Source organism: Caretta caretta, chromosome 1 (genome assembly GCF_965140235.1).
Source record: "Caretta caretta isolate rCarCar2 chromosome 1, rCarCar1.hap1, whole genome shotgun sequence".
In the NCBI taxonomy this organism is placed as follows: domain Eukaryota; kingdom Metazoa; phylum Chordata; order Testudines; family Cheloniidae; genus Caretta; species Caretta caretta.
Window position 1 is genome coordinate 16982928 of NC_134206.1, and position 27001 is coordinate 17009928.

Sequence of the window (27001 nt, forward strand, 5' to 3'; positions counted from 1 at the left end):
ATTGTGTGGATACACGTAATCCCATATCTAACATTTTAAAAATTTTCATTTTTATTTTATAAAAAGTCACGCAAAATCATGCAAAAGCAATAAAGAAACCCAATATTCCCAACAGCATGTTCCTTGTGCTTTTATTGGGATTATGACAACTCTGTCAGAAGAATTGGCTACCATTTGGTGCCTATCATTCTCCAAGATGGTTAAGGATAGCCAGAATGCTTTGACACGGTCTCCCACAGTATTCTTGTCAGCAAGTTAAGGAAGTATGGGCTGGATGAATGCACTATAAGGTGGGTAGAAAGCTGGCTAGATTGTCGGGCTCAACGGGTAGTGATCAATGGCTTCATGTCTAGTTGGCAGCCGGTGTCAAGTGGAGTGCCCCAGGGGTCGGTCCTGGGGCCGGTTTTGTTCAATATCTTCATAAATGATCTGGAGGATGGTGTGGATTGCACTCTCAGCAAATTTGCGGATGATACTAAACTAGGAGGAGTGGTAGATACACTGGAGGGCAGGGATAGGATACAGAGGGACCTAGACAAATTGGATGATTGGGCCAAAAGAAATCTGATGAGGTTCAATAAGGATAAGTGCAGGGTCCTGCACTTAGGACGGAAGAACCCAATGCACAGCTACAGACTAGGGACCGAATGGCTAGGCAGCAGTTCTGCGGAAAAGGACCTAGGGTTGACAGTGGACGAGAAGCTGGATATGAGTCAGCAGTGTGCCCTTGTTGCCAAGAAGGCCAATGGCATTTTGGGATGTATAAGTAGGGGCATAGCCAGCAGATTGAGGGACGTGATCGTTCCCCTCTATTCGACATTGGTGAGGCCTCATCTGGAGTACTGTGTCCAGTTTTGGGCCCCACACTACAAGAAGGATGTGGATAAATTGGAGAGAGTCCAGCGAAGGGCAACAAAAATGATTAGGGGTCTGGAACACATGACTTATGAGGAGAGGCTGAGGGAACTGGGATTGTTTAGTCTGCAGAAGAGAAGAATGGGGGGGGGGGTGATTTGATAGCTGCTTTCAACTACCTGAGAGGAGGTTCCAGAGAGGATGGTTCTAGACTATTCTCAGTGGTAGAAGAGGACAGGACAAGGAGTAATGGTCTCAAGTTGCAGTGGGGGAGGTTTAGGTTGGATATTAGGAAAAACTTTTTCACTAGGAGGGTGGTGAAACACTGGAATGCGTTACCTAGGGAGGTGGTAGAATCTCCTTCCTTAGAGGTTTTTAAGGTCAGGCTTGACAAAGCCCTGGCTGGGATGATTTAACTGGGAATTGGTCCTGCTTCGAGCAGGGGGTTGGACTAGATGACCTTCAGGGGTCCCTTCCAACCCTGATATTCTATGATTCTATGAAATTACTTGGGAGGCAGGGGTATAAAATGGAGAAAACCAGCGCAGCAGAAATAGACAAGTCAGATAGTGGCGCAACTAGAAGTATCTGATCTTCATGAGATTTCAGCACTGGGTTTCACAAATGTGTCTAGCAAAAAAAACTGATCAGCATACGAATTCCACACTGTATATTAGTTTTACTCCTCATTTGTACAGATGCCCCTCCAGCTCAAAAGACAGCCAGAAAGAGGTTTTAATGCAGAAATATAAAAAAGTATTTTATTTACATTTTCCACAGTACATGATTATCATTATGTTCTCTTCTATACAGCAGTGATCCCTTATTATAAGTAGCCATACTGGTTTCTGGCAAAATCACTCATTAACAAGGAAACCATACACATTCTCTTCAGAGAAGTAATCTAGACATTTTAAAGAGACAATTTTAATACAATATTCTTTTCAATTAAATTTCACAATTTATTCAGGGCAAGTGGCATCTCACCATGTGCTGTGCAATATTTCAAAGAGCTATTCTGATGAGAGGGACAATAGTTGACAGTTCAGAGATGCTGAAAAGCAGCATACATAGAGATGAACCGTACACAGTAATACTGCCTTTTCAAAATGTGCATGATCTTAGAAGACAACTCCCCCTAGTGCTGGATAATCCTCCTAAAGGATTTACTTGGAATTGGTCCCAATGCTGCTTTATTCTGCCTTCTGTCTGACAGTTACCGATTCAGTCAAGACAGAGACATACAGTTTGAGCCAAGCATATGTGATGCCTAGAGCACAGTATACAGAAGTAAGCAACAAAGGGATAAAAGGGAACTTCAGTTTCCAAGGGGTCAAAGGAAACACAATTTCACAAAAGATTTCCAGAGGCACCAGTTCAATGAGGTAGATAGTTTCCAGCCAGTTAAGCAGAGGCCCCTCTTTTCTGTGGGGGGAGGAGGGAGAAGAAAAAGAAAAAGATATTAAGTGTGATTTCAATTCAGAGTTTTCTCTTTTTTTCAGTGAACATGAGGCATGTTGCCCTTGTCAAGTCTTTGTCTTGCCCATCTGCTATACACCAAGTCACAACATGTTTTTAAACAGCATAATGAGCCAGTTAGAACTTCAGATATAGCCCCTTACTGAAATACAGTGCTTGATAGCATGTAATTAGCATAACATAAAAACTAATTTCTTTATAATCCTGGATTATAAAACTCAAATACAAGATTCCATGTTTTAGCAGCCTTGAATCTAGACCAGAAATCGCATCAGTAATTATTTCACTTCACTTTGCCCCACACCCGTCCTGCCAACATAAATGAGCCATGAGACCTTCCGCAGCCTTTGATGCACATTCACTGCATGCCAGTTCTTCCACATTCAGATAGTGGACATGTCAGGTCATTATTTCTGGCTAGATATTTCCAGATATTGTTGGATCACCATAACAGAAAGAAAGCTTTAAGATGGTTCATAATTCCTACATAAAGAGATATTTCCACTGTAAATATTCTTTAAAATATGTTTCTTACTACAGGTAAACCTTTATTTGGGGAGGGAGGTCTCAGGGGACACCATCTTTCTTGAACAAATCAAGGTTTCAGATGATCAGGAGCATCAGCCCCACGAAACTCAAATTAAGCTCTAGCAGAGGCCCTAAATTGTATAGGCACAGAACTTCAGCCCTGAAGAGCTTTGCAGAAGTGGATATTCAGTTAGTACTGTCCTGGAGGGCATACAAACCATCAGTTAACTGCAACTCAGAAAAAAATCAAGGTGCTGCTGTGCTCTGTTGAAAAAGGTTACCTCTGGCAACAAGCTCAGTTTTGTACCTCCATACTCCTACAAATGCTGCTTCATCCCATCTGCTAAGGGGATTTCATTAGAACTAAGCATTATCATTGAGATTATAACAGTTGCCTCTGCTGAAGAGGGTCCCTTGCTACCCAAGACACTACTTCCCCCATAAATCACAGCTTTCCCCTTGGGCCAGAGACTGAATGAAATCTCTCCTCTTCAAAGCATTTCAAAACAAAACAAAAACAAAAAAACAAGAACAGAAGAAAGCCTGGCAGAGCATTCAAAGGGTAGAAACCAAAGAGTAAGATGGAGAACTGATTGCCTTTTCCACACAGATTCTTCTGTTTTCTACAGCCCATGTACATCCCTAGACTGTATAGAGATATGCACATTAGAATTGCTAAGAGATATGTTAGTGGCTTGGGAGATACTCTATAGTGGGGTCTTCAAGAAATTAATGTTGATCTCTCTTTGCTGGTATTTGTCAAAACATTCAGCACTTTGACAAGTTATACTGTATTGTTAATAAAGTACCACATCCAAATTCAGTGATTATGAAAGCTGCCATATGACAGCTTTGGAGACTGAAATCCTAATTCTCTAGCTATATAACAGGTACACCTTAGAAGGGGTATTACAATTTTGTACCTGACAACGCATTAACCCCCAATGTGGATGGACTGTTTCCAGGACCAAGTGGATAGTTTTGTTTCTGTGCTCATTAAAACTTTGGCTTCTCTTGCAACAGGAGTGTTAAACGTTTTCGATGTGGACACCTGCCTACTGGGAAAGGGACTGACACCTCACAGTTTGGCCATTACTGACTTGGATCTGAACTAGTAGTATCTCAGTTCCACCCTCCTAAACCATCCAGCCCCACCACTACAGTACAGTACCCTCCAGTAATACAAAAAGTGTTTCAATAGCCTAAACATAAAATATTTGCTTAGTTATTACCTGAACAGAGCCCTCAGTGAAGAGAAGCTATAAACTGTGAACAGCAGCATGAGCAGTATTTTAGTTGTGATTTCTGAAATAAGGAACATTTTTAAAAATTCAACAAACTTGCAATGTTTTTGATTATTATTTTATAAGTTTCAGCATCCTTAAATTACAGATACAATAATTTAAACTACTTAGTACTAAATTTGCATTTTTTATTAAAGGTAATAAGAATCACTCTCTCCAAAGGGGAGTAGCAGAAGTCCCATTTCTTGGAACATCTAAAATTAGACTAGTGAATGTACTATTTGTTAAGGAACAAACTTGCATAGTCAGCATGATGATCAGTGACACAATAGGTCCTTCCCATTCATAACATCTATTGTACAAATTTCTTCATATTGAATCATTAGTTTCAGTGATTAGTGCAATATATATTAGAACCATATAATATAGTGGATTGATACTTAGATCCTGCCTTGTTTGACTAAGAAAAAACAAGTCTACTGGAAAACAAACTATACAAACCCATCCCGCACCCTCCATAAAACCAATAGTGCCCAATTATCTGATTAACTAGGAAAAAAAGTATGTAAAAGGCAAAGTAATAAATGGAAGTAAGAGTGCAAAGGAAATTTCTCACTTCTCAACACAGCAACCCCTCCATTTTAAAGAGCAGCATCACCAGATGTCAAAGGGAGTCCAAATCCAGACCCCACCCCCAGTAGAAGGATGCTTATCATTATGTGGAAACTTGAAGGCATAGAACCTCTGGAATGTGGCAGAACCAGGATCGGATAGCAAAGACAGGCTACATGATTCTATGAGAATTTTCCATACCCATCTTTATTAAAATACTGTAGTAGTCTGATCACTGAAATTTTTTGCCCTTTGAAGTAATTCCCCAATTCTCTTGAGGCTTGGGGATTTTAGATTTGAGGAAAGATCACACTTGTTCAGGGTAGATAAAAATCCATGATTTTTTAAAAAGATAAATCAGATTTGATTTAAACTGGATTTTCTAATTTAAATTAAATACAGGTTTAGTTTTGAAAAATAAACCTATTTAAAATTAAATTTAACAGACAGCTTGTGTTAAGACCTAAACTTATAATTTTTACAATTATTTAAATTAAATACAAAAATATTAAGCAGCATATGTTTGCTGTCATGGCTTAAAGAAAGTCAAAAAACTGAATTGGTGGAAGACACTGGCTAAACACCTGGACCAGAGTTCAATGAAGTGCTAAACCAGCTTTTGACAGCAGTAGTCTCCTCTGCAATTGCAGAGAGCATATTTCAATTTCACTTTCTTCAACTATTTCAGTTAAATGACTAGTTCATTCATAGTTAAGAAACCAAGCAGAAGTTGAAAAAAGCAGGAAAGATTGTTTTCCTCTTCCAATCTATGAATAAAAACTGGGGTGAGAGGATGAGATCTATTAGTCTGAAAATTTTGAAGGACATGGTAACCAGAAACAATTAATTAACAACAGATAATACCGCCTTTACTTAATGAATCAATTGTTTTACATTTAAAACATGTTTTGATAAACTTTTTGATAATTTTTTTTCCTCATGTATCCAGTACATTTAAGATGCTGGTTTTGAGCATTTTTAATTGAATTTCCATCCAAATAGAGCTGGATGCCAATCACAAGTAAAAAATTAATCTAGTAAATAAATGCATTATTCACCATTTTCTAATATAATAAAAAATGGAAAAAAATAAGATTCTGAATAAATGTAAGCTAAGCTATATAATTGCTTAAATAAATGCGTATAGCTATAGTGTATACTCCAGGTTAGCAAAAAGCACCAAATGTATTGTAAAGGTTATATTTAGTTGCAAATCAACATGTTTTAATGGTTATCAACGAATGAGAATTGGCCTCTGTTTAGGAAAATAACTAAAAAGTACAAACATTATTTAAATTAATGATTCCTACCTGCTGATTTAAATCAGCAATTTAAATCATCCATCCTGCACTTATGTGCACAGCCCAAACCTTACACTTTGCTCTTTAGTGTGTTTTTGTTACTGCCCAAAACCCAGTTTCTCCTCCTTCACATGGCACCTTTCTGAAAGTGGCTCTTGGACACACAGTATAATGCCCAACACTGTGTACTTAGACTGTTTCTGGCAGCAGAGCTATCACTGAAAAAATGGAAATAAAATTAAATGAAGTAGGGGAGGGGGGAGAGAGAGAGAGAGAAGCAGCAGAAGCATGGGACTTTACCTGGTGGAGTAAACAGCAATGGGAAGAGTGAAAAATGTCCTGTAGTTGTCAGAGTTAGATAAATGCCAGCATGTTTTGGGCTCTCCACAGACAACAAGCTAAAATACAAGAACTTTGATTTACTTTTTGCCTCTTAGAAACCAAGCCTAATTTTACCAAAGTACACAAGTCATAGTTGACAGACTGAAGTCACCACAGCAACACGAGCAGTTTAAGCAGCTACTGCTGTACTAGCGGTGGAGGAAGTAAAATGGTACCCAGCAGGGGCCATTTCTTATACTCGGCAACCCCTAGACCCGAAACTGTGTAAGGGAGACACGCTCCTCCACAGAATTCATATTGCATCTTTCCCCCAAACTATGTGGGTTTGGGGAAATAAACCACAGGAAGCAGCCAGCCAGAGGCTGAAGCTGCTGAGTAGCTGTATAAAGTAGTTCAAGGACGGACATTCAGGCATTGATGTCAGACTTCACTGAGAGTTCTTTCCTGTGCCAAGTGGTTGTTCATGCCAATCACCTCCTGCCCTCAACTTTGTTTTTCCAGTTACGTAATCTCCACCTAACCCAACCTCACTAAATGGATTTAAACTAGGGCTGTCAAGCAATTAAAAAAAATAATCATGATTAATCACGCTGTTAAACAATAATAGAATACATTTAAACATTTTTGGACGTTTTCTACATTTTCAAATACACCACAGAACACAAAGTGTACAGTGCTCACTTTATATTTAATTATAAATATTTGCACAGTAAAAATCAAAAATTGTATTTTTCAATTCACTTAATACAAGTATTCTAGTGCAATCTTTATAATGAAAGTTGAACTTACAAATGTAGAATTAAGTACAAAAAACATTGCATTGAAAAATAAAACTATAAAATTTTAGAGCCTGCTAGTCCACTCAGTCCTACTTCTTGTTCAGCCAATCCTCAGAAAAACAAGTTTGTTTACATTTGCAGGAAATAATGCTGCCCACTTCTTGTTTACAATGTTACCTGAAAGTGAGAAAAGGCATTCTCATGGCACTGTTGTAGCCAGCGTTGCAAGATATTTACATGCCAGATGCACGAAAGATTCATATGTCCCTTCATGCTTCACCACCATTCCAGAGGACATACATCTATGCTGATGATGGGTTCTGCTTGATAACAGTCCAAAGCAGTGCGGACCGAGGCATTTTCATTATCCGAGTCAGATGCCACCAGCAGAAAGTTGATTTTCTTTTTTGGTGGTTCAGGTTCTCTGCATTGGAGTGTTGCTCTTTTAAGACTTCTGAAAGCACGCTCCACACCTCATCCCTTGCAGATTTTGGAAAGCACTTCAGATTCTTAAACCTTGGGTTGAGTGCTGTAGCTATCTTTAGAAATCTCAAGTTGGTAACTTCTTTGCATTTTGTCAGATCTGCAGTGAAAGTGTTCTTAAAATGAACAACATGTGCTGGTCATTTGTGACACTGCACTCCATAATGCTTTATATAAATACGCTTATGAGTGTAAATATGACTTACCCGAAATATGTTTTATGCTAGATATGCCATGTAACATTTCTTTGCAAAGGTTATAATCTACTGAATATATACATCCTATTTGTATGCATGTATCGTTTTTATATCTGAAGTTGTGAGCGTTGGCTCTGTGCTTGTATTTAAAGTGTTTGCTGCAGGAAACACATAAGGCAGATTTGGCCAACATAGGGTGAAAGGATCATTCAAGTAACTGGGAGTACTTAACTAACAATGGACTTTGGGAGAGACGCCAATCCACATTTGAGCTTTCCTGGGAACATTCAAACTAACATGTAAACAATGGCGTAGGCCTGCAAAAAGCTGAATCATTCATGGACATGTGACTTGCCCAGGTGGCTACAAACTCCATCTTGTTGCTGTGACTTTGCACAGAAGAACAAAGGGTTTCCGCTCACTAGAAAGAAAATATAAAAGGCCCCGGAAGCCTCTCCATTTTGTCTTCAGCTGGCTCAAGAGACAGCCTTTCCACCCCAAAGAGATGCCTGAAAGAAACTGGAACAAAGGACTGTAATTACGGGGGTGAGAGTGATTGCTGGACCCAGGCCATAAACTACAACATTGGTCTGAAAAGGATTGGGCCCAGACTAGGAAGAAGTCTAGTCTGTGAAAGAAGCTTATTAGAACATCTCTGAGGGGGAGATTTACCTGTATTCAGTTTCTTAATGTGTTAGGCTTAGACTTGTGTGTTTTGTTTTATTTTGCTTGGAAACTTACTTTGTTCTGTCTGTTATTACTTGGAACCACTTAAATCCTATTTTTTATACTTCATAAAACCATTTTTTTTATTAATTAACCCAAAGTAATTAATACCTGAGCATCTTTCTCTATCACTGTTATAGAGGGTGGTCAATTTATGACTTTACCCTATATAAGTTTTATATAGAGTAAAATGGATGTATTCGGGGTTTAGGATCCCAGAAAGACTGAATATTACGTGCTGGGAAAGTCCCTGTTAACTGAGAAGCCCCTGGGCTAAATCTTAGTTTCTGTGAACTGCAGGGGTGTGTGGCCCAACCTCTTGGTCTGTGCTGGAGCAGACTGGTGTGTTTAGCTCAGCAAGACGGGAGTGGAGGGAAGCCTTTTCTGGCGGGGGCGGGGGGGGAGTTTGTTCTCAGTGGTATCCCAGCATATCTAGTGACAGTCTTGAGGGAGTTTCTGTGACTCAACCCATCACATCGTTATCTGAGACTGCTATAATATGAAATATATGTCAGAATGTGGGTAAAACAGAACAGGAGACATACAATTCTCCCCCAAGGAGTTCAGTCACAAATTTAATTAACGCTTTTTTTTTTTTTTAAACTAGCATCATCAGCATGGAAGCATGTCCACTAGAATGGTGGCCGAAGCATGAAGGGGCATATGAATGTTTAGCGTACCTGGCATGTAAATACCTTGCAATGCTGGCTACAAAAGTGCCATGCAAATGCCTGTTCTCACTTTCTGGTGACACTGTAAATAAGAAGAGGGCAGCATTATCTTCTGTAAATGCGAACAAACGTGTTTGTCTTAGTGACTGGCTGAACAAGAAGTAGGACGGACTGCACTTGCGGGCTCTGAAATTTTACATTGTTTTGTTTTTGAGTGCAGTTATGTAACAAAACAATATCTACATTTGTAAGTTGCACTTTCATGACAAAGATTGCACTACTTACTTGTATGAGGTGAATTGAAACATATTTTTCTTCTTCATTTTTACACTGCAAATATTTATAAGCCAAAGTAATATACACTTTGATTTCAGTTACAATACAGAATACAATATATATGAAAATGTAGAAAAACATCCAAAATATTTAATAAATTTCAATTGGTATTCTATTGTTTAACAGTGTGATTAAAACTGCCATTAATCGCAATTCATTTTTTAAATCAATTAATTTTTTTGAGTTAATCAGGTGAGTTAACTGAGATTAATCGACAGCCCTAATTTAAACAGAACCAAAAAACTGAGGAACTAACTGAAGTTTGCAGCCATCATGTTGTTCACTCTGCTTGTATGTTCTATCCTTCTCCCTTACCCTTTACCTTATGCATTTAGTTTTAAGCTCTTTGGGGTCAGATTGTCTCTGTCTGTACAGGGCCTAGCACAATGGGGCCCTGACTCCAATTGGCCTCAAGGCACTGTCCTAACAAACAAAATGATGGTAAACAGCAAACTGCTGTTTCATCTGTCAAGTGACAGTGAGGCTCAGAAGCCAAAAGACTGGCCTTCACAAATATAGCATACTACAAAGTGAATCTCAAATCTTAGCAATTTAAAGAGAAGATCTGCTTAATCAACTACTAATGCTTATGGATAGGGATCCCTGTATTTCATAGCTACAGAATCCACTCCAGGCCACAGAGTTGTGCTACAGAATCTAAACTTTGTAAAAATGAATGTTCAAATCCTGTTTGTGAAGCAAACATGGAAGTAAGTGTAATCCAATGCAGTGATGCATGTCTGAATTTGCAGGCATCCTGAAACAACTGTTCAGAAGTGTGAGCTATCCCAGTCATCTTAATGCATTAATTCTAAAACCTGAAGGTGACAGGCCAAATGTTAATTTCGTTCCTGGTCATGCTTATTCAGTAATCCTAAATCACTGACCATGCCTTCTTGGATACCAGAAGTCCCAAATATCCCTGTTTCCAGCTACCAAGATTTCCCCATAACAGTTTCTATGATGCAGGTATGTGTGAATATAAAAACCTGTAGCACACAATGAATGTTATGTTGTGGCTGTAGTTTTGATTTTCAGATTTAATCCAACTAAAAGCTCCATTTTAAATTTAATGGAAACTGCCACAGGATTTCCAGTTGAATGCACAAGAGTGCCACTGAATTTAGGTTCAGTTTGCCAGCTAGCATTGCTTTTGGCAACCTGGTTAATTTTTTGTTAACCTACACAAAGTTTACTAAGTATCTGAAGCTAAACAAGTTAATTTATTGTCATGCTATGTACAATACACATGCCCCCAATGTTCAAATGGAAAGAAAGATAGGAAAGCATGTAGTAGTTCTATCTAGGAGTCATGACTCCTGGATTCCACTCTTGACTTAAGCAATTTGTTGAAAGCCATGCAGCTTCTTTGTGCCTCTATGCCCATTTGTAAAGTTAGTATAGTCCTTACCTCAAAGGGCTATTGTGAGGATAAGCTACCATTAATAAAGCATGATGAAGTCCTTGGATAAAAGGTTTTCCATGAATGCAAGGTATCTTTTAAAAGGAGATGAATTGCTAGGAGCACCTGAAAAGTAATGCTACCTTTTAGAGCAGGTGTGTGTTATTTTGCACCCTCGATCAGTTAATATGTTCCACCTCAGAGGGGGCTATATTTAAATGGTGGATGAAATGATTCTTATATGTAAAGTGAATTAGGATGCTTTAGTTTGAGAGGTTTTACATAAGATATGAATTCTCTGAATTATCATACTGAAAACAAAGTGACAATCCTCCTTTGAAAAGCTCCTCAATCATAGCCTGCAACCACATGAATCTGAGCAACTACCACTTAACAGGTCACTTACCTCAAAGGAAGAATAGTGAGGAGTATTGCTTTTTCATGCACATGCCAGCCAAACATGAACGAGCTCAGTGCACAAAGTATCAGGCATTGAAGAAAGCCTCTGGGCCCTTGGGGTTTAAACCAAAGACAGAAAACAGAGGGCTAGAAACAACAGGCAAAAATAAGACTTCAGTGTACAATTTCACAATCCTGTATATAAGCTATTGCACCCATATGAAGCTTTATGATGTTATTATTGAAATACACAAATGAGCATCCAGCTCCTGCTTTTACCACAGCACTGCTTTGCAGCATCCCAGGAAGGTATATATTTCTGGTGTGTATATGTAGTGCTGAAGGAAGCTGTCAAATAGACAACACTGGAGATTGAAGTCTTCCATCTATATAACAGTAACAACATGAGCAGCAGAAATGCAAACTTCACTCACACTGCCAAACAAATGGTGTTTTTCTGATTGTGGGGATCTGCCTCTGGGAATTTAACTGGAACCACCAACCCACTTCACATAAATGAACATCTAATGGCCATTCAGTATATTGGTGGCCAAAGGATACTAATTGACAGTCTAGGATGAAAGGATTCTATATCCTTTCTACTTTGGTGGAGGGATAGCTCAGTGGGCTGAGCACTGGCCTCCCAAATCCAGGGTTGTGAGTTCAATCCTTGAGGGGGCCATTTAGGGATCTGGGGCAAAAACTGGGGATTGGTCCTGCTCTAAGCAGGGGTTGGACTAGATAGCCTCCTGAGGTCCCTTCCAACCCTGATATTCTATGATCCAGTTACCAGTCACCTGAGCCTTCTGCTCCTCACTCCATTAAAAAAGGTGGGGTGTTGAAAAGTGAGGGACCAACGCCATTATTCCTGTCTCCAGATAATGCTATTAGGAGCTCAGCAAGTTTTCCAAAGAGCTCTGACAATGCATCTCAGTCCAGTCTTGATACATCCCTTGAATTTTACTCAAATCACTATCTACAGAATTACTTCCAGCACAGTAATCAAAGTGGTTTTGACAGAGTTCCTGCTATAGGTCTGTCTGTTTCTGGAATACTCTATAGCTGACAGAGACTATGGATTCTAGGAATACTCAGAGAATGCTTTGTTATGCAAAATTACTACTACCTCAACATCCACCCTAACTGCTCTTTTCCAATACAAAGATACTTACCTAGTTCCAGAGCAAAAGTATATGAATCGGGTACACTTATGTTATTCAATCAAGGGCAAAGGGGACACAGAAATTAAAAACATATCGAAGACTATCATTTTTTTGAAGTTACCAATATGGAGATGAAGGTAAAAATTAGTGTTGCTAGTGGAGTCACAGAAGGAAGGACGGTGTGCTGGAATTCTTGAACCAATCCACCCGTCATTGAGGCTTTAGGAATCTTTTCAGGATCAAGGAATTTATATTTTATACCTGCAAGTGAACAGAATGTTTGTCAAATTGCATAGGTACATTTTCAGCTACAGATACGTATTATAACTTTTCATAAAAATTAAGTATGTATATAACAACATTTAAATCAATATAAACGGCAACAGTTATGTGAACACAAAGATATGGCAGAGATTTCACGCAAGTTTCAATAATCAAGCTATTCTTCTACAGCAATTGGGAACCTAACACTATGCAATGCATAGAGCTGAAAAGCAAATGATTAAATGAATCTTAAAAACAAGCAACAAAATTTCATTCATTACATGAATTCAGAAAGGGAATTTGAGTACCACAGGGGCATTATATGCAAGTAAGCACTGAAAATACAGAACTAGTTTACTGTACCAACAACTGCTAATGTTTTGTCCACTGCATTGTACAAAGCCCAAAAATTAGGGGCCCAATAAGCATGGCAGAGGCCTCTCTTGAAAGGGAAAAGCCGTGAAATGACTTGAGGCAGCTGGCCCTGTAGGGAACAAAAAGAATAGAAGAGGACCCTCGTTTAGAGACTCTTCACAATTTTTTTAAATTGTTCAACTTTGTTTCTAAGGGCTTGTCTACACTATCATTTAAGTCAATGTAACTTATGTCGCTCAGGGGTGTTAAAAAGCCACCCCCCCCCCACCACGAGTGACGCAAGTTACATCGACCTAAGCACTGTCCACCAGCACTAAGTCAGCAGGAGACTCTCCCGTAGACATAGCTTCCACCTCTCATTAAGGTGGAGTAATTTTGCTGATGGGAGAGTGCTCTCCCGTTGGCATAATGTGTCTTTACCAGATGTGCTACAGCTGTGCCAGTGTAGCACAGTAGTGTAGACTAGCCCTAAAAGAAAGGTTAGAGGGCTAGGGAATAAGAAGACATTACCAGAACTGCAAAGGGTCCCAATGAAAGAGCAGAAATAAGGCAGACAATCAATCCCAGCAAAGTAATGCGAAGAAAACTGAAGCTGCTCCACTCGAGGGATCCATCTACAGAAAATTAACATTCGTATTAATAGAGATATTTGGGGTGGTAGAAGAGGAATGGGAAGCAAACAAATTGACCTGAGTAGTAAAGAAGCTAGTGCGAGTATCACCCTTAAGTGAATATCTTCAGTGAGTAATCAGTGTTTTGTTCAACAACTAGGTTTACAAATCTCAAAGTTATACCCATTTCTCAACTGCCAGAGAGCTCTACTTTAATTTGCTAGTTTATTATTTGTATTATAACAACACCTAGGAGTCTCAGTCTTGGACCAGGACCCCACTGTACTAGGCGCTGTACAAACATGGAACAAAAAGACAGCCCCCGCCCCAAAGAACTTACAAGCTTAATATAGGACAAACAGATGGATACAGACAAAGGAATAAAAGGAAATAAAAAGAAAAGGAGTACTTGTGGCACCTTAGAGACTAACCAATTTATTTGAGCATAAGCTTTCATGAGCTACAGCTCACTTCATCGGATGCATAAAGTGGAAAACACAGTGAGGAGATTTATATACACACAGACCATGAAAAAATGAGTGTTTATCATACACATTGTAAGGAGAGTGATCACTTAAGATGAGCTATTACCAGCAGGAGAGTGAGGTGGGGGGGGAGAGAAAACCTTTTGAAGTGATAATCAAGGTGGGCCATTTCCAGCACATTTCCAGGAGTTAACAAGAACATCTGAGGAACAGTGGCGAGGAATAAACAAGGGGAAAGAGTTTTACTTTGTATAATGACTCAACTACTCCCAGTCTCTATTCAAGCCTAAGTTAATTGTATCCAATTTGCAAATTAATTCCAATTCAGCAGTCTCTTGTTGGAGTCTGTTTTTGAAGTTTTTTTGTTGAAGTATAGTCACTATTAGATCAGAAATCGAGTGACCAGAGAGATTGAAGTGTTCTCCGACTGGTTTATGAATGTTATAATTCTTGACATCTGATTTGTGTCCATTTATTCTTTTACATGTCTCTACGTAAATGTTATCCAGTTTAGAACAGATCGTGAAATATATAGATTTGCTATATTTATAGAAAATCTTAGGCAGCTATGGTTTAGAATTAGAATGCCATTACTTTCAGCTTAAAATGCTTACATTTTTTTACACACCACTTATGAAATACTGCTCTAACTGCTGCCACTTTATGAGCTTGCATCTTCAACAGAATAGAAGGAACAGAGATAGTCCTTAGCACTATTTAGTGTATGCATGAGGAAAAGAACATTTATTGCCATGATAAATTCAAATGGACCATTATTTCAAAGTAGGTCTTAGCAGGAAAAATTAAATTCAGTCTACCTACATCTATTCTTTCTGATAACTAACTTGAACTTTATCATCATTGACTTTATTCTGGTAATGCAACATAAATGTCATTTTGCCAGTAAAATGTAAATATCTATGACCATTAGTTAGAGGCCAGTGTCAGAATATCTCCTTTTAAACATTTAGACTGTACTTTTTACCAACTGGTTCCAAATAGGCTATTTGATGAAAAAAAAAAGTCAAGTCTGCAGCAGTTTGGGAAGACAACCAATCTTCATTTTGCTGGTAAAACAGCTCCAACTAAACAAGGCATGTTGTGCATTGACATGGATTTAATGACTTCTTATTGGTTTATTCACTTTTCATTCCTTCTTCTCTCTTCTGAATTTATAGACATCTGCAAAATACAATTAGTCTGTGGATGCCTTAACTCTCCTAGCGCATGGACGCAGTTGCTTTCAAATAAGTCCCATTAACTTGAGGAATTCTGGAGATTAAAGTGAAGAACATTCTTTGCAAGGTTTATATCCTTGTACTTGCTGTTCACTAGGCATGAAGCATTCACCCTATTCCAATCTGCATAGCCAGTACCATCTCATTTAGATCTTGAAAACTCACCTCTTTGTTACGCCCACAATAAGTGGGTTTATATTTGTTCTCCTGGATCTTTTTTCCCCCCTTATTTTCATTTGCATGAGGAAATATCTTCAATGAGATGCCAGGATATAAAATCATATTGCTTCTAATCTTGTCTCTTACCCCATCCCCGCTCTATTATTTGTAACCTTCATTTGTTGTATAGTATTTAAACTGTAGATAGTCTTCTCTTTGGCACAGGGACTAGTGTGGATAAATTGGAGAGAGTCCAGCGAAGGGCAACAAAAATGATTAGGGGTCTGGAACACATGAGTTATGAGGAGAGGCTGAGGGAGCTGGGATTGTTTAGCCTGCAGAAGAGAAGAATGAGGGGGGATTTGATAGCTGCTTTCAACTACCTGAAAGGGGGTTCCAAAGAGGATGGCTCTAGACTGTTCTCAATGGTAGCAGATGACAGAACGAGGAGTAATGGTCTCAAGTTGCAGTGGGGGAGGTTTAGATTGGATATTAGGAAAAACTTTTTCACTAAGAGGGTGGTGAAACACTGGAATGCGTTACCTAGGGAGGTGGTAGAATCTCCTTCCTTAGAGGTTTTTAAGGTCAGGCTTGACAAAGCCCTGGCTGGGATGATTTAACTGGGATTTGGTCCTGCTTCGAGCAGGGGGTTGGACTAGATGACCTTCTGGGGTCCCTTCTAACCCTTATATTCTATGATTCTTTCCTTTTCTTCTGAAAAAGATCTAGCATATCTTTGAACACTATAAAGTGAACAGTAATCCATAGAAATAGGGTTCGAAGGGACCAGCTGGGTCATCTAGCCCAGTGGTTCTCAACCTTTTTTCATTTGCGGACCTCTAAAAAATGTCAAACGACAGTGCGGACCCCTTTGGAAATCTTATACATAGTCTGCAGACCCCCCGGGATCCATGGACCACAAGTTGAAAACCACTGATCTAGCCATCCTACATCTCTCCAAAATAGCTTTCTGTAACACTCAAATTGTTGCTAGTCTTGGCTTGACTTGAGTCTTTAGAAGTACGGAAATGACATGAAGAAAGAGAAGCTTCTACAAGAGCAACTTAAAAAACAGTCTCCAATAAAATACTTTAAGTCAAAGCTTCTATTTCATTTGCATCCACTGAATAAATGTGGACTTATCGCTACCCCATCACCATTCTGCTTCATGCAAGGTAATATGTCAGACTTATAAAAGAGAATTTCAAGGACAGTAATGACAGGTTAGCACTGAATGTAAATGTCATGTCTTTCTATACCTTCTGGGCCCTCTTCCCACACATCATTAATACAAAACACATTAAGGAAGGATCAGTAACTTACCTGCCTTATTTGCAGTGAAACAATAGGATCGTAGCAAATATACACAATAGGCTGGGGCTACATAGATGTAGATGTGTTTGAAATGCAGGAGAACAGCAAAAAGAAGAGCACCCTCCAAATGCCTTTTCTAAATGAAAAAAAAAAAAAAAAAAAAGTTGTAGAGGTGGAAACCCCACAAGAGCTACATTTAAACTCACCCTACCTTAACACTAGCAGTTTCAAAGACGGCCTTCCTCCATTGCCTAAAGCATCAAAACATTTCATGTATGAATGCAGGGATGGGTATTTTTTCCATTTGCTTAGAATAAACAACTAGGCCAGAGCAGGGTAGATTCAGGTCACAAGATAGTTTCTTGACCTTAAGGGGTGTTTGGAGCCCAGGGGATCCCTCATATCTCCCCAGCCTCAGAGATAAACCCCCTTCCTCAGGGTAATCTTTCCTGCCAAAGGACTGGTAGCTCCCTCCAAAACAGCTGAGTTCCCTCCTGTAACAACTAGGAAGAAGCTGTGTATTTAAACAGCAATACATAGAGCTCATTCCCTCACCGGGTGGGCAGATATGCTGTCTCCACAGCACAGCTAATATTTTATGGCCAAGTGAACTAAAAACTGGAACAAATACTAAGAGATCCAATTCTAGCGGGCAGCAGTTCAGAACTGCTCCCACTTATTACAACAGGAGCAGGACCATGATTAAGGTAAAAGGTTATGTCACAGAACAACAGAAACATTGCAACTTGATTTTACGGTTACCTGAAATAATCGAGCAACAGAAAGAAGCATCAATCCAAATAAAAAGCCATTGTACTGAAAGTGAATATCTGAACTTGTGTCAAGGAAGAAGCTTTTTTTTACCATTGGTTTGCTTGGACAGAATCTGAAGTCCACAATCAGCAAACAGATCAAATGGAACTATAATCAAGGAAACATTCCTAAATTATTACTCCAAGTTGGCTCTAAAATTACCTTTTTGTTATCAGTTCTAATTAGAAAATATAAAAGCTACAGAGCTTAACCTCACTGAGAAATTCTTGGTTACACGCAGGTAATATAGCAAAGTGTTATGTGTATTATGGAACTCAACAAAAAACGCTATAAACAAGGTTATTATGCTAAATGGATTCAATTATAATCCACTATCCACTTCCACCACCATTTTCACTTGATGAAAAATCCCCCCTTTTTGCTGAAGTTTTAAATGCTAGTCTTTTCAGAAGTGACTTAAATGTTTGAAGCAGACATATTCAGGTGTTTGAGCTGCCTATGGAGATGGCTGGGGGAAAACTGTCACAAATGGTTATTTTCTGCTGTAAAAATAATTGCTGCCATGCTCCTTCTATATTTCCTCACTACACATATAACTGAAAAAATGGTAATGGCATGTCAGAAACATGGCATGGAAATGGACCTCACTGATGAGTACATATTCATGGTGAAGGGTGGAAAATATCACTTTAATCTAAAGTCATGGATGTTCAAATACTGCAGCTAAAAATATAATGACAGAGTTCATACTTCTCAAGATGCACTGGATTTTCATAAAGCTGCTGAAGTGCTCATTTTTTAATGTATATTAACTGCCACTAACAAGTGCTCCTAGCTAGATCAGTGCACATTTTGCCAAGACTGACTGATGCCTGCTAAATCTGTTAGTTAGCATTATCATTTTCTACTTCCTCTTTTCTTTTAAATGAAATGTTGAAAATTAAAGGCAAAGAAAGTTAATTCAAGTTCTAGGTTGCACACTAACAAATCAAAGTCAAAGAGAGTTTGCTACGCTGACTGCTCCAGAGTTGTGGACCCTCTGAACCCCGGAGAAGTTTAACCGTCTCTGTGAAACACTTTAGGTTTGCCAAACCAGTAAATTCCAACCACCTCTAGCTGTAATCCAACTCTTTGGAGCTATATTATCATGATCACAGAACTTTTACAAATAAACTTTGAATATATTGTTACAATGAAACTTTACTCAGCTGAGACCCTCCTGAAACCCAAACAGTAACACAAAGGTTGCAATCAAGAGTAATATTAGTTCTGACTAAGATATTAGATAGTGCCAGTGGTTTTTGTGTATATTGTATTTGATTTGTTTAAAGTCTTGCTAGATTTTGATAACTAACTGAAAGGATACGATCCACAATTAATAAGCCAAAGTTCCATAAGAGCAAAACAGCAAGAACAAACATTGGTTTCTCCAGAAGTTCTTTTCCAGGTCGTTTCCCATTTACACATCTGCAGCATCTGAATGAAGGAAATCAAACAGTAATATAGAATTATTTATTTTAGCACCTATTTATATTAACAACACGGAAAATGATCCCTACAGGGAAGTTCTGCCATATGCCAGTTAGTAAAAGTGATAGCAAATTTCTGATAATTCATTCAAATTATCAAAGAAAAAATTAATTTGCAATGACATTGTATAACTGGAAATATGTTTTTCCTAAAATAGGAACAGTTGTTTTATTTTTCAAACACAAAACTCTGAAGGTCTGACTAATTTCCCAAGAAGAAAGTATCAAACAGAATTTAGAAAATTATAAGGGCTTTAAGGTTAAGAACGATAATTTTTGAAGATTTTTTCCTTGTCTAGATTACAACCATAACATATTGTTATTAAATCAAGGAATTTTTAAAATCGAATTTGTTTTTTGCATTCTCTCACCTTGGAGAAGGAAAATATAATAGTCAGCATAACTTTTATTTACTTTACAGTCAATAAGTTTCATTACCAGATTCTCATGCATTAGCATGTTTGGAATGCAACATGCAAGGTAGTATTTATTTAAAAATTATTTCTATTGTACTTTAAAAAATACAGAACCTATGACCATACTTTTACTGAGTGGAGTGTTGTTGCAAGACTTCGCTATTTCTAAATCACTCTGGTGGGCAACAGATTTTTCTTCAAAATATATGCTCTCACTCCCCGCCCCCAACGTGAGAGATTACACACACTCTTTGCCCTCCCCCAAATCCACGGTATATTTCAAATATGCTATGAACTTTTATTAAGACTGCTTAACTAATTGCCAATAAAAAGTTAAATTTGGAAGACAAGACCAATAGACAAGAACGGTTTAATATGTGACAAGATGTCAAAATTACATGAATGAGATTCTTTCATGTTTAGAATCATAACAGGGTGAAAAAAGATTTAGGTCATCCAGTCTGAGCTCTGAATTCCTTCAGAATTCTTAAACTGCCAAGTACATTACATATGACAGAAGGTAACTAATCTCTAAAATAAATTTAATTGTGCCCACAACATTAGACTCCCCAGATAAAAGAGGAAAAAAGGTCTCTCAGCTACACCCCCCCACACTTGTTCCTTGAATAGGTTTAGCCAACTGTGTTCTTTCCAGACATTTACAAGTCTCTATGTAGACACCTTTGTGATTACCACTTGCCCATTTCTGAAACTCGATACTTTAAACAGACACCCCATTGTCCCCAAAGAACAGAACACTGAGACTTACTCATGGGCTGCATACACAAAGAGAATATCTGTAAAAATGACAGAAAGTCTTTGGAAGAAGACTGTTGCATGACTGGAGTAGTTCAAATTTTGGATAACCAGCATTTCCTGGTCAAAGTATTTGGCAACGTGTGAAAGTGCATATTCAAACCAAGCAAAGAACGGAGGATAATCCAAGGTCCACTCAGAAGTTGCCTAAAAACAAAATAAGATTTACCAATTCAGATCTGAAGATCAAGACAGCTGCTCAGAGATTTTTATATAGAAAAGTTTGTCATATGAGATTAATTGGTATGTTCACTCCAGCAGCCAGTATCAAACAAACTTTGATTTCAGTCCTACTTCACAATGGAACTGAACATGCTGAATGCTGAAAACGTACAATGCTGAAAATGACTTCAGCAGCTCTCCTATGAGATAGTAGTGTTTATGGAGGAACTGGAAGTCTTTTGGGGTTGGCAATGGGTAGGTGTGGCAGAATTCGCATTTTGATTTATTTTTTTACAACTGACTGATAATATCATTGTTCATTTTAAAGCATTTTTTTCAATTTTTATCCATTTAAATAAAAAAAATATTGGGGCGGGGTTGTCAGACAATCTAGTGACAGTAGGCATTGAGATTCAAAAAGTTAAAGCTTTATAACTTAAAACACAAGTTATCAACATCAAATGTCAAAATATACAAAGTAAATATTGTTAAAACAAACTAAAGTTCTCAAGCACCATTTTTCTTATTTTGCTTACCTGTAAATTTTTATTATCATTGATACTACAGTGATGGCGGTATAAGAACCCATAACAGAACAAAACAACTCTCTCTTCACAAGGGTGCCAATTATTTTTCTGATGTGGACTGATGTTCACTGTGAACTGCTTCATTCAGGTTCTTTCATACTGTTCCTGTCTCTGTTACTCTTGCTTTGTATCACTTAAATCTACACACTTTAGTAATGACCTTATTCTTAGTTTGACTACAAGCCACCTCAGCATATATATCAAAATGAAGCGTGTCCCCTCAGCTAAGCTAACAGACTGGCATGGCAGGTAGCTGACACAGTTTAAGCTTTAGTAAAGCTCTCCCAAAATTTCTGAGACAGAAAGTAACACACTAGCTTATGGTTCTGGGTGCCCTGAGGAGAGTATCACACTAACACAATGGAGTCCTGATCCATGATTGGTATCCCTGGGCATTACTGCAAAACAACCACGAACTACTGACCATCAGTATCCATGATGTATATTTTCTGTAAGAAAGGACTTCATTCGGAATGTCAGACTGGTGTCTCTAATAAGTACAAAACTCACACACAATTAAAAAGCAAATGAACAGAACAAGAACTTACTTCATAGTACCACTGAGAAACTGGTAAATTGTGAGTGATGGCAAGCCAGTTTCTATGTACTTCAAAATCTGTGGAATGACTGCAAAGAATACGGACATTAATAATAAGGCATGTACAGATTTAAAGATTAAAAAAAATCTTTTTCAAAATATTCAACCATTTACAGGTACCACAGAAAAGAATCCGAAAGAAACTATTTGTGTTGCTAGTCCAGTGAATTTAGCTGCATCAAAGCCGTAGTGGTAACTAGACCATTCTAAAAAAGCAGCCTGAGTACAGTAGTAACTATAAGAGAGCACGAGTCATCTTGGTTTCTACAAATTGCTAACAAGCAGGAATATTAGGATCCAGTATAGTTCTCAGTTTTGCTTGGCATCAGGAGCTGAAGTTCCTATTTTTAAGTAAAGCAATTTAAAAGTAATAGAATCATAGAAATATAGGGCTGGAAGGGACCTCGACAAGTCAAGTCCAGCTTCCTGTGATGTGGCAGAACCAAGTAAACTTAGATCATCCCTGACAGGTGTTTGTCCAACCTGTTTTTTTTTTTTTAAACTTTGAATTATAAGGATTTCACAACCTCTGGAAGCCTATTCCAGATCTTAGCTACCCTTATAGTTAGAAAGTTTTTCCTAATATTTAACCTAAATTTATCTCGTAGAAATCTTGCAGATTAAGACCATTACTTCTTGGCCTACTTTCAGATGACATGAAGAACAATTGATCATTGTCCTCTCTACCACAACTCTTAACAAATTTGAAGACTTATCAGGTCCTCCATCTTCTTTTCTCAAGACTAAATAAACCCTAAACCTTTAATCCAAATGAGGCCTCACCAGTGCCGAGTAGAGCACAACAATTACCTCCCATATCTTGTACACGACACTCGTGTTAATATACCCCAGAATATTAGCCTTTTTCGCAACTTCCATCACATTGTTGACTCATTCAGTTTGTGATCCACTATAACACACAGATCTTTTTCAGCAGTACTACCACCTAGGCAGTTATTCTCCATTTAATAGTTGTGCATTTCATTTTTCCTTCCTAAGGGAAGTACTTTGCACTTGTCTGTATTGAATTTCATCTTGTTGAATTCAAACCAATTCCCCAATTTGTCAGGGTTGTTTTGAATTTTAATCCTGTCTTCCAAAGTGCTTGCAACCCCTCCCAGCTTGTCGTCATCTGAAAATTTTATAAGTGCACTCTCCATTCCACTACCCAAGTAATTAATGAAAATATTAAAAAGTACTGGACTCAGGACCACTAGATACACCCTGCCAGTTTCACAGCAAACCACTGACACTTTTGGAGTACAGCTTTCACCCCACTGTGCTCCCACCTAATAGTAATTTCATATAGACCACATTTCCCTAGTTTACTTATGAGAAGGTCATGTGGCACTGTGTCAAAATCCTTATTAATATTAACATATATCATATCTACTGCTTCCCCCTATCCACTAGACCAGTAACCCTGTCAAAGAAAGAAATTAGGGTGGTTTGGAATGATTTGTTCTAGACAAATGCATGCTGGCCATTCCTTTATAATCTTGTTATCCTCCAGGTCATATAACAATTGTTAGAAATATAGACAGAAAACAATGGAGAACATACAAAGCTAAAAAAGATCTCCTTTGCATAGGGCTTATTTTAGTTTATAATATTCTACCATTAGCATTTGTACTTATTACAAACTTTACTCTAGTTGCTAGGCAACAGAAACTATTACAAACAAACAATTAGTACTACCAGATTACTTGAACGTGTAAAGAACTTTTTAAAATTAAGTATTGGCATCAGATTTAAACATTTCGATAACACCATTCTCACCTTAACGACACCTATTGCAAAGACTCACTGCAGAGAGTATTCAGAGTAACAGCCGTGTTAGTCTGTATTCGCAAAAAGAAAAGGAGTACTTGTGGCACCTTAGAGACTAACCAATTTATTTGAGCATAAGCTTTTGTGAGCTACATCCAATGAAGTGAGCTGTAGCTCACGAAAGATAATGCTCAAATAAATTGGTTAGTCTCTAAGGTGCCACAAGTACTCCTTTTCTTTTTGCAGAGTATTCTTATTGTACAGGGAGCCTGACTAACTGAAAACCGTCCCAATTTATAGAAAAGCTGACTCCTGTTACTCAGAAATATAAAAGCTATTACAGAGAATATTGGAAGATTCATGTCTGATGTTGTTCTGATCTGACAGCTATCTGCCAAATTATTAAAGCTGCATTATAAATATGTAATGCTTTTGGTTACCTCAAGGGTAAATTGTCTCAAAGTTCTGGCTGGGATGATTTAATTGGGGATGGGTCCTGCTTTTGAGCAGGGGGTTGGACTAGACGACCTCCTGAGGTCCCTTCCAACCCTGATATTCTATGATTCTATGATTCCAGTGCTGTTATAAAAAGGTCAGTTTTTAGTACTTTGCTCACGTTACAAAATTAACGAGACGTGTTTAAAAAAATCAAACCATTCTGTTTTATAATTGCAGAATCAAACCTCATATGAGCATGAGAAAGATTTTATGTAATATGAAAACAGATCTAAGCATCAAACAGTATTAATAATGAGCTACTCCAACAAATACTTATGAACATACTAAGGAAATGAATATGCTCATATTTAGCAAATGACAGTGTTCATACTTAAGTTTTAAGTTTGAGTTAAAAGCACCTGTGTTCCAGTCATTTATAAACTTTTGAAAATCCCACTCTGTAAACGTCTGAAACAACTATAAAAAGAAAAGGAGTACTCACGAAAGCTTATGCTCAAATAAATTTGTTAGTCTCTAAGGTGCCACAAGTACTCCTTTCTTTTTGTGGATACAGACTAACATGGCTGCTATTCTGAAACCTGTAACTATGTAATTTAACAGTAGAAGCATCTTTTGTTTACTATTAAACTTTTCACAGAAAGTAAGAGACTTCACACTGCATCTTTAAAACAAATTTCTTATTTTGAGAGAGTTAAAAAAACACACCCATAAAGGGTCACAGACGGCCTTGAGCAAAACCTTTATTTTGCTCTTCTTTGAGGAAAGCAGACATCATACTTTGATCCTCTAGCACAGATTTGAAGTGAGATTTTTTAAGAGGTGAGAACATCAATCAGGTTGCTTAGGAACATTCTTAATACTCTCTACAGAAGGTGCCAGATAACATTGCTTTCAACTCTCCATCATCATTACAACCCCAAATTTATTCCCAATCAGGACAAAGAAAAAAGATGGATTCTCACTTTCAAAATTTATCAATTCTGAGACAAATTATGATAACTGAGGTACAGTATTAGAAAAACAAACACACCCACAATGCCACATCACATAAGTGCGCAGTCCTATTAAATAGCCTTCCTCCATCTGGGGGCTTGGTAGCCTAGCTGGAGCCATCAGTATCTGTGCTAAAAGCCTAGACATTTTGAAACTCATATGCAAAATTCAGCATCACTTTCAAGGGTGACAGATAAGGCCACTAGTGTCAAGCACAAAGTAAACCAAAGGTGGGCGTTGGAAAAGATTTTTGACTCTCAGATGACCTGATGCCCTGCCCCTCCAGCAGCACGAAAAGAGGGCGGCGGGGGGGGGGGGGGGAATCTGCAGCTCAAACCAGCAAAAGCTCGTACAAGATGTAACTCTTTAGGGGTTGCTTTGGCGGGGGTGGGGTGGGGTGGGGGAGCCTCACTGCCAGCTGACTTCATAAACCCCGGGGCACCGTTCTCTGGGTGTGAGGCAGCTGCACTGGACGGCGAAGAGCCATTGCTCTAACACAGGGCCCCCGGCAGGAGCCCCTTAGCGGCCCCCACGCGCCAGGACAGCGCCGCGTGGGGAGGCTCGGCGGCCGCCCTGCAAGGCCGCGCCGGGAGGCAGCGGGGCTCCCGCTTGCCCACCTGACGCCACGGCGCCGCCGCGGGGCACCCCAGGGCGTTAGGGCCGCGCGACACTGCGCGGGTGGTACCAAGGCAACCTGGGGCCGCCCGCCTGACCCCTGAGGCGCCACAGCTCCCCCCGCCCAGGGAGTGCAGGTCGGCGGGGCGGGCGGGGCGGGGCGGGGGACCCGCTGGCCCCCGCGCAGGGGATGGGCCGGGGCTGTCAGCGCGGCTCCCCGGGGACTGGGCGGGCGGGAAGAGGAGGAGGCGGCGGCGGCGGCGCTGGGCAGGACACGGACACACAGAGAGACGTGGCGGGGGGGCTGTACCGGCCCGGTTCCGCGGCCCTTACTAGGTCGGTATGAGGAGACATTTGAGAAGGGAAACCCCGAGCGCCAGAGCCAGGAACCAGCGCCCGCCGCTTCCGCCCGCCGCCATGACACGCCGCTCACGGACAGCGCCGGTACCGCCGCTGCGCACGCGCAGAAAGTGACCCCGCCAGCCCGCCGAGATGGTCTTAAAAAAAATAACCTTGCGACCACATCGCGCATGCGCCACCGCCCCCCCCCCCTGCTTGCAGACTTCGCCCTACGCGTACGTTAGCTCTTGAGTTCCCTCGGTCTCGCGCTGAACGCTCCCTGGGGACAGGTCTACTGCGCAGGCGCTAATGTGTATCTATAGTGTGGGTTGTGCTTCAGTCTTGAATGAATGGACAGTGCTGTCAGGGCTGGGGTATTGGTTCAGGCGGGAGTAATAGCTCAGTGGTTTGAGCTTTGGCCTGGTAAACCCAGGGTTATAAGTTCAATCCTTGAGGGGGCCATTTAGGGATATGGGGCAAAAATTGGGGACTGGTCCTGCTTTGAGCAGGGGGTTGGGCTAAATGACCAGTATGCATGGAAGGGGAGTGTAAGCAGCACTCTTCAACACCACGTGGATTTTACCTGGTCTCCCACCCAAGGAATGGTGAGCTGGAGCCAGTTGTTAAAATTTGAAGCCGGTTTAGAACTGGGTGGCCCCGGGGGCCTGTCCTATCTGAGCTGTTGACTGGGGAGGCTCCCCTGAGAATCCCTTTGTAATTTTTACTCACCTGGCGGCACTCCGGGGGCGGGTCCCTCACTTGCTCGGCGTCTTCGCGGCACGTCATTCAGTGCTGCCAAAGACCCCGAGCGACTGAAGGACCTGCCCTCGAAGTGCTGCCGAAGACCGGGAGCGACTGAAGGAACTGGTTCTTCAACTTTTGGCAGTTCATCACTGCACCCAAGTACTGTCTTGACTTAGATGAGGATGAGATAGGAAAGGATTTCAGCCATGAAACATTAGGCCTGCAACCCTTAGAGG

General features: G+C 39.6%; 1 protein-coding gene across 4 annotated transcripts; it reads right to left on the bottom strand.

The window, feature by feature from the left end:
* Positions 1-1588: 1588 nt before the first annotated feature.
* On the bottom strand, positions 1589-26280 carry ALG8 (ALG8 alpha-1,3-glucosyltransferase). Of its 4 annotated transcripts, none has more exons than XM_075126258.1 (13): positions 26262-26280; positions 21796-21874; positions 20452-20645; positions 19104-19213; positions 17726-17793; positions 16973-17099; positions 13667-13770; positions 13145-13265; positions 12639-12778; positions 11362-11501; positions 6320-6417; positions 4095-4167; positions 1589-2280 (listed from the first exon to the last, which is right to left on the bottom strand). In XM_075126258.1, exons 3-13 carry the CDS (start codon positions 20553-20555, stop codon positions 2049-2051), a joined length of 1317 nt encoding a protein of 438 aa, XP_074982359.1. In that variant the 5' UTR covers positions 20556-20645; positions 21796-21874; positions 26262-26280; the 3' UTR covers positions 1589-2048. The 4 variants fall into 4 exon arrangements, with proteins under 4 accessions (XP_074982359.1, XP_048696614.1, XP_074982363.1 ...); XM_048840657.2 differs by lacking the exon at positions 26262-26280 and adding an exon at positions 26016-26161; XM_075126262.1 differs by lacking the exon at positions 26262-26280 and adding an exon at positions 26016-26161 and having other exon boundaries at positions 11362-11467; positions 12639-12736; positions 13132-13265.
* Positions 26281-27001: the final 721 nt, after the last annotated feature.

Excerpts from the sequence above, each read along its gene's own strand:
- ALG8 (XM_048840657.2), bottom strand. The coding sequence starts at position 26,101 with ATGGCGGCGGGCGGAAGCGGCGGGCGCTGGTTCCTGGCTCTGGCGCTC. Across the intron at positions 17,794-19,103 it reads TGGCTTATTAATTGTGGATC|ATATTCACTTTCAGTACAAT; the intron begins GTATCCTTTCAG and ends ACACAAGTTCAG. Across the intron at positions 13,771-16,972 it reads TTTCACTGCAAATAAGGCAG|ATGGATCCCTCGAGTGGAGC; the intron begins GTAAGTTACTGA and ends AATTTTCTGTAG.